Genomic DNA, 16,235 nt, shown 5'->3' with positions numbered 1-16,235 from the left:
ACACGAACACGCTGACACTGGCGTGTTTCTACATCACCACGTGGCAAAGGAGAGAAAAAGGTCACTGGTGCTTTGGTACCAAAACAGTGCATTCCTGTAAATCCGTGTGTGTCCCCACCACTGCCACTGCACAGCCTGAAGGGACATCCCAGCCCTGCAGTGCTGCTGCTCACACAACCCGTAACTCCAGGCAGGTCTGGCTGGCTTTGAAGGTGCTTTCCTGAATCCTGGGTATGTGCCACCAGCTTCTGCTTTGCTTTCAAGAACAGCCACATTTCCATGTCAGAGCAGGCACACAGCACCCCAGGGATCAGCCTTCTGCCCCATGTCCTACAACAAAATCCATCTCTTCTCCTCAAATGCTGACCAACAACAAGTCTTTGATATAGTCCTGACTTAACTAATGCTGACCAAGGAAAGGCTCTGCTGTCACAAAAAAGCACTGCTCTGGCCCCAAGCCATCGATATGCAGAACAGCTACACGATCACCCAAGGCTGATAGCTATCATTTAAAATGGAAAGCTGGTGATGAAGAATGGGCTGGTTTACCAGAAAAGCCAAGAGGATATAGCAATCACATAACCAAACAGACTCAACATGGGGTTTTCTATCTTAATATCAAGGCTTCTCTTCTCAGTGCCAATCAGGACTGCTGTTCAGGAAAAGCAGAACAATGCCAAGGCCTTCCAAAATCTTTGTGTACAAAAGCTCCTCAGGGGCCTAGTTTATAGTTACAGAAGGTACCCAAGGGAGTAACCATTGGCCTGTACAAAGCTGCAAATTTCACTTTATTGGGATTTCTGTGTAGCAATGGCCATAAGAAATAAATATCTGCCAGCTAAGACAACTCATATGACACCCAAGCTCTAGGCACTCACCACTTCAGTAGGCAGCTACACGAGGGCACACACACATATACACACACATATTTACAAAATTACTGTGTGGAGGCAGCTGGGCAACATTTCTCAGAGTTATGAGCTCCACCGCTGAGCCTCCTCGTTTTCTCAAATGGATTCTCTCCAACTTCAAACTGTTTGCAGAGTGTGACAGATCAGGCCCTTTAAACTTGGCCATAATTAGTCCACAGCCTCAAACAGAACAAGCACGATGGAGGAATGTTAAAACCCCAGCAGCAAAATTAAATTCCCCTGGTTGAATGGTGCAGCCACAGTGCTGCAGGCACGCAGAGGTACTTGGTGCAGGGGGTGAGGAGCGCACACAGAATTACAGCAGCACATCCACAAAATAACAGCAAAACATGCTGCTGCCTTTTAAATTTAAAGAGGCTTTAGCAAGTATAGATATCCATTCAATATATTGCTTTTTAAATTGCTTTCTGAACTGAAACCAAAAGCCAATCTGATCCCTGACGCATGGAGCTCTTTTTCTTCCCGATTTTCCAGACTACTTCACATGTAGTGACCGGGGCGAGTGTGAATTCCTGCACGCAGCCTGAGGGAACAGCATGCAGCACTGCAAACAGATCCCTGCTTTGGTTCAGGTCCCTGGGGCTGATGCAAAAGCCTACAAAATTCTTCCTGGCGTTCCCCTGGATTAAATTTCTGTGGGACACCAGCACAGATGTCACATCCCACAGCAATGAGGGAGATGAGGGGTGACGGGGCTCAAACACCAGAGCAGTGGCACATCCATCCTCTCCCTCACCTCAGCCATCCTCTCCCTCACCACATGCTCCTCCAAGGATGGATGGAGATGTCCTTTGCATCCCAAAGCCCCGATCTGCTCTGTACAGTGCTCTGGGTTGGTGCTGAGTGCCCCTGTCCAGGCGTGCTGCAATGGGCCCTGGGGACAACTTGATTAGCAGAGCAGATGTTTCACAGAAATCATCACAATCTGTATGGATGCTGTGTGTGACCAGAACAAAAATAATCTGAAATTAGCACAGGGGCTCTAGCCATGCTTTTGCATGTTTCTCCACACAGATTTGTGAGGATTTGGGTTTGATTTCAAGCCCAAGCTTGCACAGATCCCACGCTTCTGCTCAGCAAGACGATGGTTTGTGCACTGCTTATGCTGTGTCATCAAAGGTAAGGCCACGTATGACAGGTCATACCTGCTACTGGCTGGGGTGGGACTGAAAGACTGAATTTTATTAAATTTTATTTCCTGTCCCAGGCCTGTCAGCTCTGCCTTTAGCCCCTTTAATGCAGACACATCCTGGATGAAAATGTCAGAAAGACGCAGAATCATCTTTAAATTAACTTGACATTTTACCAGGGACAGGCAGAACCTTCAACAGAAAGCAAAACTTAAATAATAAGTAATTTGGGGGAACAAATCCCTGGGCTGCGTCCCTTCACAGTGGAATCAAGTACCTGAACATGTCACAGCTCAACAGCAGACTGGGAATGTCGAGAGCAAACTGGGAGCCCTGGCTGCTCCTGCTGATGTTCCCATCTCCCATTGGCAGTGTGGGCATCTCCACATCCCCAGGAATGCCAGAGACTGTCAGAGAGTCCGGACAGCCGAGCTGAAGCTGACTACTCTCAGCTGACTGGGGAGCAAAAGTGTTTTTACCATGAGATTCCATGCCAGCACCTGCAGCAGTGCCAGGCAGAAGTGGCTGTACCTGAGCCGATGTCCCGATGTCCCAGCCCTGCTTTAGTCATCCCCAGGCTGCCACCCACCTCCCACAAACCCACTGCAAGGAAATCTGAGAGAAGGATGACTGGGACTGCATTCTTCCTGCCCACCAGCCACTGGGATTACTGCTGGGATAAACTCCCTGCAACTGCAGCTTTTCACCGGCTGTAATTAGGAAAGGACAAACTCCTACTGAAGATAAAAAAAATCTTCTTGTTTTGAAGAAGTTTTTTGGCATGTGAAATGCTCTGAAAACCTATTTTTGTTGACAGCGTTCACATTTCCATGTGCTATTATTTTTAAAGCACCTGGGATGACACGAAGTTGTGCTTATCAGGAGACAGCTTCTGCCCCTGTGGGTGACAGGAGAGTTCCACCACCATGTGTCCCTGCTCAAGAGCTGATCTTCCAACTCAGCATCAATTCTCAGCTCCTGCTTTGGAGCTCACTGGCTCCTGCACACCTCCAAGACAAAGAGAGCTTGCTCCTGCTTGTAGAAATCCTGAGCCTCAGGAAGGAACTCAGAGCTGTTTCCACAGGATGGGCTCAGTGCTTTCCACACGCATTCACTGAGGGGGCTGGGAATTCTCAAGTGAAAACGACAGCCTGCAATGTTACAGCCCCCTGAAATACACACCCACAACTGCTACTCCAAGGGGTCAGTGGGATTTGAAACATGCTCTAAATGGGCACTCCAGGGAGGACATGGGGGGCCCCCAGCCTGCTGCTGATGCTGCTGCAAAGGATGGAGAGCAGCACCTTTACAGAGTCAGCAGCATCCGCCACAGGGCTGGCAACACCGGCAACCTGCGCCTGTCACCCCCAGGACTTCACCAAAACTGCTGCCAAGACACCTGTGCAATTCCACCTGTGGAGAAAGTGTGGGAAATGCAAATGTTCACCTATGAATGATGCTGTGGATCCTGAGAGGAGGGCAGGAGCGAGGAGGCTGGGAAAGGCAGGCGAATGCTCAGCACCATGCCCTGAGATTGGGGCTGGACTGTGATTAAGGACCTTTATTTCCCAGGAAACAACAGCTGCCCAAGCCCAGCATTCCAAGGAGCGACTCCAGGGTAATTCAAATGATGCTGCTTGCTCTGCTGTATCGTATTGTACATCTTAATGAAGAAAGCCACAAGGACAATTTAACTGATAAAAAAGGGCTCGGCAGCGATAACGGCTGAAACACCAAAGGATGGCCGGAATATCAATGCTGTTGGAGGATACATGGAAAAGATCAAGCTGTCACGCAGGAAATCTTTTCAAGCACCTACACTAAAGTGACAGAGGGAAAGCTCTAAAGGTCGCGGTGTTTGGAAACTTCACCACTGCTCAGCTTGTCCTTCGCTGGAGAAAGCATCAGGTCAGCTTTCCAAGAGCTCCCCCAGAAACTCCCTGAACCAATAAATCAAAAGGACAACTCCAAGGGCAGAATTTTCTAGGGTCACCTGCTAGAAACTGCTTCAGTGCAGCCTCTCTCCCCATGTTTTATTCAATTAAAGCAAGACAATTGTTTTTCAGAACTACTCCATGGTTCCAGGGGACATGAACTAGGTCAGGTTTATACTAAAAGTAGGGGAAGAACAGCAAAACAAAACAGATTTCAAGCCCACCTCATCCTAAGGATTGGATTCCACTGGGCTGGCTCCAGATGCCTGGATTGCCAGCAGCTCAGAGAACACCCCGTGGGCTCCCACCTCTCCTCTGTCAGACAGGAAGAACGCTGGAGCATTTGGGTGAGGACAGGAATTAAGTTATCAGGTGTCTCTCAAGGCTCTGAAAAATGTTCCAACACTACTCTGCTATGTAATTCTAGAGATTATGTTAATTTGACCTAATTTTTTCCAGCCAGAAAGTCTCTTAACTACTGAAGGGCAGAAGCTGGTGTGGCTCCACGCTCCTGAGCACTGACTGGAGAGGACACAAGCGCACATCTCTGCATGACAGAGGGAGAAGAAGCCTCAGCTGCTCTGGGTGGGAAAAGCACACAGCTCATGGGCAGTGGATGGTAAGATGCATGTCAAGAAGACTCAGTGCCAGGGAAGAAAATAGTAATTTCTCTTATTAGCATTAGTGAATCTTCTTCAGACAAATCGCAAGCAGGAGCTGCTGGAATCAGGGAGCAATATCACATTTTCATTACTTTTCCAGCCTCCTCAGCAGTTCAAAGCCAACACAGAAAAGCATCAAGAAGGCAATGGAGACCCACTGAGTTCTGCCACCAGAGTCTGAGATCCTCCACCACTGCAAACAAAGGTGAGAGAACAACGCTGGACAGCCACATGCTCCTTACCCCAAGGAACCTCTGCCAGGGTGATGACATGGCCATTTCTGACTGCACGAACCACCACCCTCCCCTCCCCTTCTTATTTTTTATATAAAAAATCTGGAAAACTCTGTGAAGGAAAGCCCAAAGGCTACTGAGCATCCAGAGATGAGCCACAGCACTTGCAGCAGGACAGCAAACAATCAAACTGCTATTTATTGGGAAGAACCAACCAGTACTGTAGAAGCTGACACCATGGGTGAGGACAAGCGAGGACAGCACAGGCTTTGGAAGGCAGTGCTGGGGCAATCCCTAAAATGACAGGCTGATAACAACCCAGTTCCCAGAAAAAGGACAGTCATTAAGGTTTGCAGGCACCAGGATTAACTGAAGGGGTTACCCAAGCATCAAGACACATTGTTCCTTTTAGCCCTCCGAAATCCACGAGCAATTACCGTCGAACAAAGAAACCTGCGAGCACGTCCACGTACAGCCTGTGTACACACGGCCGAGCTTCTCTGCCAACAGCTCTTAGGGAGGCTTTGAGAAAGCTCCAAACCTCCACTGAAACAAAAGCGGGTTAAGTCTAGAAATCAAAACCACGGAAGAAGGGAGAGCGGTCACGGCAGAGCATCCCAAGCATCCCAAGCCGGGTGCGTGGAGCTGGGGTTACCGGTAAGCACCTGCAGGGAGGAAGCAGAGCACGGCGAGGGCTGGCAGGGCGATGGTGGCCGCCGGCGCGCGTTAAGGCACCTTGGGAGAGAGGCTTCGTCCGTGCCAGCGGGGCCTGCCTTGGGTGCAGAAACCTCGAAAGGAAAAGAAGCCACGAAACGCCCTGGGCAGGGTGGTGAGAGTCAGCTGAGCAGCGTCATAAAAGCAAATAAAACGTGAAGGCATTTACACAAGGGGTGGTTTACAGCAAACAGTAAACGTTGTGCCATTAGCTATTCAATGGTCCATCCTCACCTGCCGTTTGTCACCTCTGCCTCAAAAATAAATAAACAAACAAATAAATAAATAAAGCCCCACAAAAAGCAGCAAGCAAAAGCAAAAGCAGCAGTTGGAATAGGAAGGGTCAGAGAAATGACAATGCAAATGGTTACAAATAAATCAGAAGGGTTTTCCTGATGAGTCAGGTCTGTGAGGAGGTATGAGGATGTGTCAGAGAGAGGTGTCATGATCTTGCTGGTTGTTTTTATTCATCTTTTCTCGCTAGACACAGGAAACCTCACAAGCTGAAAGGCAGCTCCTCAAGAATGGGCCTATGGATGGCACTCACTCAATAAAAACGACTGGTGGAATTCTCTTTTCTGGGAGAGTGAGGGAGAAGCTTATCACAGAGAAAGACCAACACCTCGGCATGAGAAAAAGCATCTTGAGTCACATCAGGTGAACTGAATTGCCGAAGACCAAACTTTCTATAAATTGCTCAGAAATTGATACTGACAGGATGGAGGCTGAAACGACTGCCCATGCTAAGGGAGCTCTAAGGCTGTTGGCATCCTGTGTTTGAAGCACCCAGTGTTGGCCACCAGTAACTGAATTAATCACTTTTTCTGCCATGACAATTCCCACGTTTCAGGAACACCCACACCCACGGCAAGGACCGTCCGACGCGTTGAGCTGCCGGGCCAGGGCTCGTGCTGTGGGTGGGTGTATTTGAGGGAAAAAAAAAATACTGCAAGTGATTGGTTTGTTGTTTTTCCCCAGGCTTCATGCTCTGCTTATATACATAAAAGACAATAAACATTCAGGACATTTCCAATGGTTATGAAGGTACCGTACCTGTGATGGTGGTAGGGATGGTGGTGGTAGTGGTGGTGGTTGTTGTGGGAGGAGGGATAGTTGTGGGGGGATCTGGATAAAATATAAAAAGGAAAATAATAAAAAAGCAAATTAAGAAAAAAACAAGCAGAACACAACAGCGGTCAATTGTGATCAGAGGAAAACAAGGATGCTAAGAAGCAGCGCAGGGGTTGGGGGCTTGCCTTGGCTCAATCCCAGGGGGAGAGCCTGGCAGTGCAGGGACAGAGGGCCAGATCCTCTGCCCACACTTACTTGGGCTGGAGAACCTGGCCCCAACCTCTCCCCCACTTTCTGACTTCTACAATGCTAAAAAAAATAAATAAAACCCAGCACAAATTAGTCAATGAGAGAGAAATGGAATGGGAGAGGCATAAGGAAAATAAACTGCACACTTTCCACAACAAAAAGACCAGTTTGCACATACAAGGAGAGACACAGTGGTGCTTTGGTGGCTGTCTATGGATACATTTGCAAACCCAGGTGGGAGGGTTGTGTGAGGGGCCCTGCTGTGCTTCACAGCCTGAACATTAACAGCACATGAACAGATCTCACTGTCTTCCCAGGGCCATGAACCTCACTGCTCTTCCTCTATAAACACATGGCAACAGGATGTTAAAAACTACTTCAAAGATGGTAAGGAATACAGAGAAATGACAACATCATTGCTGAATATCAATTTCCAGGTATGAGGAATTCCACCAAGCTCTTTTAATTTAAAAAAAGTCAATATTTTTCTGACAATTTCAGTTACACACTCTTGTTTTTGCTACTAGGGCATCGTTAATGAGATGTTTCTCTCTGTGACCATTTCTCAGATGGACTGGACCTGTTGAGATTTAAACCCTGCTGCTTGTCACGGGATTGATGTTACACACAGGGACACATCCTTATCAAAACTATCGGGCAGGAGAAGGTAGATATGAGAAGATGTAAAAGAAAAAATATGTATCAATGCCCAGATGATCAAACTGAATGCACTAAGTAGTCAGAAAGACTTTGAACTACGGACTCATTCGGCAATAATAGAGCATGAAACCTTTCATGGGCTTTTGATTTTAGGTTTCCTCCGTAGCACGTCAGCTGCTCCTCACTAACACATCTGCTACTCTTTTATCTCTGAGCAAGTTCCCTTGGATCCCCTAATTAAGATATCTGAACTTTAATTATATACTGCACCTTTATTATATTCCATCCAACTTCCCAAGAGTTAAGGAACATCACCTCAGAGCTCGCTGTGCTATGAGCAGCCACTGTCTTCCCTCTGCATCCCAAGATCTCAGCCCCTGTGCTTGTGTCTTGCTCCTGACCCACACATCTCCCCAGGGGCAGAGGGGCACAGCAGCACTGGGGAAGGCCCCCAGACTCACACTGATCAGCCTGACACTGGCTGGGCCGTGGGCTCTTCCTCCATAAAAGCAAAAAAAAATGCTGCAGCTAATGAGCTAATGGAGCTGGAAGTTTCTAGCAATGTATCTGCCCATGCCCATGGGGAGGAAAAGCATAAAATGGAGTTTAGAAATGAGCATGTTTCCAGTGTGTGTCAAGGTGATTGTACATCCCCATCCCACGTGGGCAGCTGGGAAGGTGCTGGGCACAGCTCAGCTGCTGGAAGCCACATCAAACCCTTGTCCTGCAGAGATGGGAACGGGACAGCCTGAATGCTGCCTCCCCCGGGCTGTGCCAGGCCCTGCTCTGTGTCTGCAGCCCCTCAGCTCCCACCCTGATGTGGCTGGGGCAGCTCTGCACTGTGAGCAGCCACAGCTGCCCTGGTGAGGACAGCGAGGCACGTCCTGCCACCACGGCCCCTGCTGTGCACGGACACAGCCCCTGTGCTCTGTGTGCTGCTGGGGAATTGGCTGCTTTTGGTGGTGAAAGAAGCCACGGGCCAGAGGTCTGAGTGCTCCACCAGTGAGCATGCTGAAGCTCCCCTCAGCAGGGCTCTGTACCAGCAGCTTCAGCTGACAGCCACAGCCCAACTGCTCCCTCCCCACTCTGGACTTCTCCCTTTTAAACCAAGGGTTAAAAGGATTCCTTGTGCTGTCCAGAGTGGCAGAGCCTAGCAGGATGCTCCCAAATGTGCAGGAACTGGAGATGATGGGATGTGTAAAACCCTTCTCTGCCCATGAGTAGCCCTCCTCTACACTGGCAACACATCTGCCAGATGCCTAAGCTGGAACCCACAGGCCCCTGTCCCCTGAGAACCTGCATCTCCTGCCAAGTAAAGCTATCTTGGGTCTCCTGGGGATTTAATCCCGAGAGGAAGAAACCCCAAGGAAGTCCTGTGCTGTCTATTCTCGTCACATCCCAAATGCAGAGTAATTATGTGAGATTTCCCACGAGCTCAGGGAACCTCAGGCCAGTGATGCTGGGGAGGTTCCCCCAGCTCTGCCTCGGCCCAGGATGGGTACACAAAACTACACCTGCCCCTCAGCTGCTTTATGGCAGCAGCTTTCATGGTCTCTGTCTCGTGGGGAACTGCCTGTGTCCTATTCCAGCTGCTCTGCTCTCTGCAACACTGGTTATTTCTTTCAACACTGATGTGAACAAGTGGGTTTTTTATATTGTGAGCATGCAAATGACCAATCATAAATGCATACCTGACTTCATTTTGTAAAGTGGAGCCTTGTGGAGTGAGAGGCACTAGAAAAACTACCTATAGGATGGGGTACAGGAGTTTTGTATAAGCTCAAAGCTGTCGCTACCCTGAGTCTTTAGGCAAGTTTCTAAGACTGGGCTTAAAATCACTCCTGCAGAGGTGGCATTTGGAGAGGTATGGGAGGTTCTCCACTCTGACTGGATCAGAGTAACTACCAGAGAGCTAAGATTGCAGAGCTTCAGGCAGCTGTTGCATGGAACAAACTTCAAACCAACTTTCTGTCCCATCTGAGTGGAACTGTAGCATCGTTCAGGTCAGAAAAGACCAAGGAACCACCAGGAACTCGGCCCAGCCACACACAACCGCCCTTAACAGAGAAAGTTTAAATATGCAGCCCAAGGAACAGCTCATCATTAAACTGGGGGATCGCTCTGCAAGTGCCTCCTCAATCTCCATTCCATGCAACACCTCATGGCAGGGGCATGAGGTTTACAGCAATGCCACAGTAACGCAGGTGAAACGAAGAATTAATGCAGGTACTTCACAGCGCTTTAAAAGATGCTGAGGCATGTTTTAGTGTCTGCCCAGCCACACAGACAGGCTGAAGGCATCACATTCCTCCAGTTTATTTACTGGTTTGTAATTATCTAGGGGTGCTGGCTGATTAACTTGCTAGCGAAAGGCTCAGAACCCCTTGGACCATTGCTCAGGCCACTGGAGGAGGTGTTACCAGAAGGACAAGAAACCATTGAGAAGTCCAAGGAGAACTGCACAGTTCTCCCCACGCCCCTGCTCTGGCTTCCCTTAGGCTTCAGCTGGCAGCAGGGGGTGGGAGCTCCCGGAGCCGGGACAGGCTCTGTGCACACACTGAGAGCCCCAGCAGCACCCCAGGGCCTTCCCAGCCCCTACCCCAGCCCAGCACAGCATCGGGGTGTCAGGAGCTGCCTGTGAACCTGGCATTGAGCAAATGTTAAGTTCTGTCACAGCTTTCCGAGCAGGGCATGTTGCAATTACGTGTAAACGAGTCTAGAAGAACGGTGGTTTTTCTCACGTACCGTATACAAACAGCATGTAATCCGCATGTGATTTCCCCACCGCGTTGGAAGCCTCACAGCGGTATGTACCATTATCTGTTTTGTTTAGGTTACTAATGAGAAGGTTTGAACCAGACACTACAACGTGTTGAGGCATCTCATCATCTACTCTTAACCACCTCATGTCCGTAGGCCTACAGAGGAGGGAGAAAAAGAAACAGTCACATTACTATTTTCCTATGGTCAAGATGGCATCTTCAAAAGTTCATCCACAGACAGAAAGCCCAAACCAAGAAAAACTGTAAAGAAACAACACATACTTTTTTGTTCTACTCAAGCCCAGATGCTGTCGGGCTTCCTCAATTTAAATTTATTTTTACCCAACAGGAAACTGTATCCAGAGCTTAAATTTTCTGAAAACACTAATGCAAGCAGGAAGAAAGTTCATTAGTGGTTAATCATTCGCTTACTCAGCAAACCTGAAAGCTCTGAGGCTACAGACTCAGTGTTCATCCACGGGGTGCTCTGAGGGCAGAGCTGGACAGCAGAACAAGTAAGGTTTTGTCAAGTTTGAAGCCTTCCACATGCTGCCAGGGACCTGGTGACCTCAGCAGGGGCTGTGCCGTGCACTGAGGGAGTTCCAGCCCTCCTCCTGTCCCCCAGCCCGCCTGGCAACCCCTTCTTGCATCCCACACTGATGGAACCCAGTGGGCAGGGGGTCTGCATTGTTCAGGGAATGAAATGAGCCTGGTTTGTTAAAGCTGGTAAAGATTTGAAGTGCTGAAGGGCTTTGTGGGGTCTTTTGAGTTTGTGGGGGTGTTTGGCATCTATTATTATTATGTCTTCAAGCAGCAGTGAGGAGACAGATCAGCTGTTTCTCAGCAAGAAAATTCCAGCACCCTTCAGGCCACTCAGCTCCTCTTAAAGGGGAGTTTCCTGCAGCACAGCATTTCTCAGCCTGCCTGGCTCCAAGGCTGACAAGTGGGACTTCATGTTGCCGCAGGTATCCCATGGCTCAGGCTTTTCCCTGGGTCCAAACAGCACATGACAGGCATGATGCAGAAGCTCCTGATGCTTCAACATCCCAGCCAAGCTACTGGATGGATCCAGCACCAAGCAAACTCAGCTGGGCATTGGCTGACTGGTTTTGGACACGGGCTTGGCATTCTGTCCCTCGCTGCCATGGCATTGGCACACGAGCCACAGCATGGGCAGCAGAAGCTCCTGAGCGAGCCCAAGTGCAGTTTAACTTCAATATGGGTGGGAAGGGTTTGGATGTTCCTGGTTGCAGTTTTTAAAGGGCTCTTTGTGCTGCAGAGACCCCAGGTTTCCCAGCTGGTACACGACACAGCAGCTGCTGCTCAGAGAACTGTGTCCCTGGATGCCCCACAAGTGACCATTTCAGCATCTTCCCACTTCTGTAATGGTTTTAGGAGGTTGTGTCTAATCTAACAAAATATCTGTATTAATACCAAATAGAAATTTCTCTTTTTTCCCTCTGAGCTTCCTTCCCCCAGTATTCATGTTGCCAAATTTTGTAGAGAAACTACTTCGCTTAACTGGAGAAACCTCCCCCTTCATCTAAAACCTCTGTAAAAAATTTCATGAAACCTCTTTGTCTTAAAAAGATGGAGCCAAACCCAGCTCATTACTTTACTGTGTATTTTCTTAGCTTCGGGAGACCCAGGTGAAGTGACCTAGAGAAGCCAATTCCCAGCACATCACCAGCACCACGCAACGTGCAGCGGCAAGCTGCCAGGGAGATGTGTCTGTCCTATTTAACATGGGAATGTCTTACTCATAGCCTGCAAGGAAAAAATGTAGAGAAGCCTGTTCATTAGATTCCCAGCTGATAGCAAATGGGAGGCACTGCAGGTACCCAGGGGAGCAGGAATGCAAAGGGGCTTGGCAGGCTCTGAGCAGGGAATAGCTACTAAACGGAATTCAGCAGGGATGTGCCAGCCTCTGATGCACAGGGAAGGGATTGGCCTCGTGCCAAACTGAACAAACTGGGAAGTGGGAACCAAGCAAGTACTATGGGAATCAAGAAAATACTGGGGAAGGGGATGTAGGCTACCAGGGAGGATGAGGGCAGCCTGAGCCTCCTCAGCACTGGGTGCCTGCTGTGCCCACAATGCTGAGCTGGATGGGGTCCAGCTCCCCACGCCCCAGCTCTGGGCACACTGCCAAGGAGGCACTGACAGATCTCAGGGATGTTTGCAGAAATCTTATGGACATGATGAAAATAAACAAGGATAGTAAATACTTGACAGCCATAAATCCAAGTGGAAGAGAAAGTATTTTGAAAAAAAATAAAGCCGACGAAACTTAAATTAGAACAGCAATGAAAGTGTGAGAAAATCTACCCTCCCTTGCCAGGATTTTCCTGATGCATAAATTTCTTCAACTGCCTAAGAAAGCCTCAAGGGCTTGGCAAGAAGAGGAGAGAGAATAAAACTGGTATTCTATAAAAACCACACGGGGCAGCAAGGGGGAGGAAAACCATCACACAGTCAGTAGGAGCAGAAGGATGGACTGCCTTACCTGGGATCCATCCCACCTCCCCAGGGCTCAGTGTCCATGCACCTCCTGGAGACACGGTGCAGCCCCTGACCCTGCTTTTGCAGATTAACCAAACCCAAGATTAACTGCAGAATAATGCCACCCAAGCCATTCCCTGGTGGAAGAGGTGTCCAGCTGGGAGCCTTTCCCTTCTGCACCCAAAGGCTGCTGCAGAGTGGCCAGGAAGGGCTCTCCTAAGAGCTCTGCCAGTGGAAATCCCTCGGCCATTAGGTGCACAGGAATAAACGCAAATCAAACCGGATATCTTCAGCAGTCACCTGTTTGGGTGCAGGGAGCATCTCTCCTTCACTCTGGGACATTGTCTTCGCAGCAGAGAATGGCAACAGGAACAGTGGCCACGCAACGTCCCATCACCACCGGCCCCCCTGGGCCACCCCTGGGAAGGGTCCAACTTACTGTGGCTTTCCAAAGGCCGTGCACGTCAGCTCCAGCGGCTCCCCTTCTCTCGTCAGGCCTTGCAAGGGGTAATTCTGAGAAACCCGCACTTGAGGCTTATCTGCAGGACACAAAACACGGCTCCGTGAGCCCCGGCTCGCGCCCCCGCCGCTCCCCTCGCCCGCTCGGAGCCGGCAGCAGCACTGCCAGCCCTGCCGGGCACCGTGCTTCCCGGGAAGGGCCTTGTGCTGCACGGCTCCTCCCTGAGCTCGCTCAGGAACTCATCTGCCTTCGTGCTGAGGGGAGGCTGGAGAGATGTGTGGTGCCCGGAATGGAAGGGTTTGGTGGTGCATCAGCGACTCCTGCACCACAACCCCTGGAGTCCAGGAGTGTTAACACGCTGGGCTGGACAAGAGATGCTCGTTAGAGACACAAACAGAGCCACAGCTGCCTCTGTGTAAACAACAGGAGGCTGTACTTCGTCCAGACGGAGCTCCTCTAAATCCTACAATAAACAGAATTAAAGCGTGGATAGTTAGGGAGCCAACCCAAAAACACTTTAGGAAGACCCTGCAGGAAAAAAAGAGCCAAACTACAAACCTGGAGTCCACAATTAAAAAATTCATTACCTCCCATGACTGAAACAGAGATTAAAAACGCAATCTGAGCTGTAGCTAAAACATTATCAGCGCAGGAAATCAATTCAAGGCTACAAGTGCCATTAAGCCATAGATATTTTTCAGGAATTTACTCAACTGTAAGGAACAAAGGAAGGAAAAAAATCAGTATGCATAAAGGTTGAAACCATTTAAATGTTTCTATTTCCTTTGAGAGTAACTGCTACCCAAAATATTGGCTGGCTGCATTTTATTAACTGTGTTTAACTCATTAACATGCCTCCTATGGAATAATAGAGATTAGGGAAAAAAAACCCGCGTGTCAGGATTTAACCAATTTAAACTCTCATAATTTTCAGTAATGGAATAAGCTACACAAGTAAATCCTCTCCCGAGATGACTCTACCACAACATTTCATCAACTAATCCCTGTTACAGATGCTTCCTGCAGCTCTGGAACTGGGGTGTCCTTGTGGGCTGGGGGCAGTGGCAGCTCTGTGGGACAGCAGTGCTTTGGGGTGTCACTGACTGAGGGGACAAGTTCCAATGCCACAGGAAATGGGGCAGCTGCCTGGAAAGGCGCTCCAGCCCTGGAGTGGCTCTAGCTCTGCACAAGGAGCACGGGAGGACAAGTTCACTCCGGTGTTATGCAGCAAATAAATCACCTGCCACATCCTCGGCACTGTGCTCACCACTCCCGTCCACAGCTCCCACCCCCACAGCCATCTGCTCCCCCTTTCTGATGTGCTTTGCAGCAGCACCACCAGCCTGTGCCAGGAACACGGATGGTAATTATATCCATGCTGTGGAAGGAGCAGGAAACTTTCCCAGCTCAGTTTACTCGGCACATGGGGACTGAAACGCCTCCTTTTGCTGTTTGCCTCTCCCGCTGCATCCCCTTCCTATTAGGTGAGTTTAGTGTTTCTAATGAGCTGTTTACTAATGACAATTACTTATGGAAATCAGGAGGAATACACCCAGCTCACTGTACTGAGAGAAAACTGCCAACTCCATGCGCTCCCACCAAGCTGGGTGAGCCCTTCCACTGCCACCTCCCAGCCCCGTGGGCTTCATTAAACTGACGATGGCAGTGAAGAAGACACGTCCTGTTTGCATCCAGGTATGGTCGAGGTGTCACCTGCAAAAGGAATCTGGGTTCATCAGCACATGTGCCAGCACTGGCGAAGCCAAGAGCTTCCCAACGGAGCTACCACAGCAAAGGACTTGTCAGCACTCAGGAAAACGCACCCAGACCTGAAGGATTCAGAGGGATGGCTGGACACTCCAGAGAACCAGCCGGCATTAGGCTCATGGCATGCAAAATAAATTTCACTCAAGAATCTGGAGGGGCAATGATGTCCCTTTCCCTTTGTTTAAGGACGTGCCTTTAGACAATCTTCAATTCTGCTTGCAGCGCTCAGCCCCTGCCTCACAGCAAGTCAGTGTATTTCCTGCAGATTATGGACTCCGTGTGCAGGTGTGTGAAATGCCGAGCGCTCTGGGACCCCGAGCCCGCTCCTGTGACATTTAGCAGCGCACATGGACGGAGCACTGATGGTTCCAAGCCCGCCCCAGCTGCCTGCCAGTGCCCTGTTACAAGAGACACGCTCCAGCAGCGGTGCCCACGGCTCCCTAACGCGGGGTGACGGCCACCTCGCAGGGTAACACAAGGCAAGACGTGGCAGCCTTCATCACCAAGTGCACTGCACTACCCTGGAATCCTCAACTTGGAACTTCATAACATCACACCACTGGATCGTTACATAAAAATAAACACTTGCATCTGTGCACCCGAGGCCCTGTGTGCTCCGTGGAAGCCAATTAGACCCAACAACCCACAGCTATTTCCTACTACGCCTCTTTCCAGAGGCTTAAAAAAAACAGCCTCGTAATTTAATAAGGCACCTTTATTAAGCTAAATTCATTCAAAAGCTCAGAGTGATATACAAGGTTAAATACCAGTCGTCTAAAGGTTACACTGTAGCAGCAGCCAATTTGAAAAACTTATTACAAAGCCATTCTGCATTTGATGAGATTTCTCTCACAACAGGCACGGCGCGTGCCCGTGCACCGGGGGCTGCAGCCCCCAGAGGGACCACGCACCCCAAAACCCCCACCTCCCCTCAGGATGCCACAGGCCACCGAAGCCTGCACACATTTGACTTTCACAGCTCTCAAGCTCCGTGCTTGGGAACTTACCAAACCACTCCAGTTATTCTGCATTTGTCCCAGTTCTTCCTTTTTTAGCCACCCGCCCCATTTTTGTGCCATCAGCAAAGATTATTAACAGTGACTTTTTAAGAACTTCAAATGCTTCAACTGAACAGCATCGGGCCAAGCACCCAGGCCCC

General features: G+C 49.5%; 1 protein-coding gene across 6 annotated transcripts in view; it reads right to left on the bottom strand.

The window, feature by feature from the left end:
• Positions 1-16,235, bottom strand: part of CADM1 (cell adhesion molecule 1) — a 133,707-nt gene that overhangs the window by 18,803 nt on the left and 98,669 nt on the right. For 5 of the 6 annotated variants that reach the window (XM_058856866.1, XM_058856867.1, XM_058856870.1 and 2 more), the window contains exons 6-8: positions 13,289-13,388; positions 10,331-10,503; positions 6,659-6,730 (exon numbers count right to left, since the gene is read on the bottom strand). In XM_058856866.1, the coding sequence (XP_058712849.1) occupies positions 6,659-6,730; positions 10,331-10,503; positions 13,289-13,388 (345 nt within the window). The remainder of the gene's footprint in view (positions 1-6,658; positions 6,731-10,330; positions 10,504-13,288; positions 13,389-16,235) is intronic. The other variant, XM_058856872.1, reaches the window with a different exon arrangement.

The sequence above is a fragment of the Poecile atricapillus genome, chromosome 25, assembly GCF_030490865.1.
Source record: "Poecile atricapillus isolate bPoeAtr1 chromosome 25, bPoeAtr1.hap1, whole genome shotgun sequence".
Taxonomy (NCBI): domain Eukaryota; kingdom Metazoa; phylum Chordata; class Aves; order Passeriformes; family Paridae; genus Poecile; species Poecile atricapillus.
This window is presented reverse-complemented; position numbering and strand designations above follow the sequence as displayed.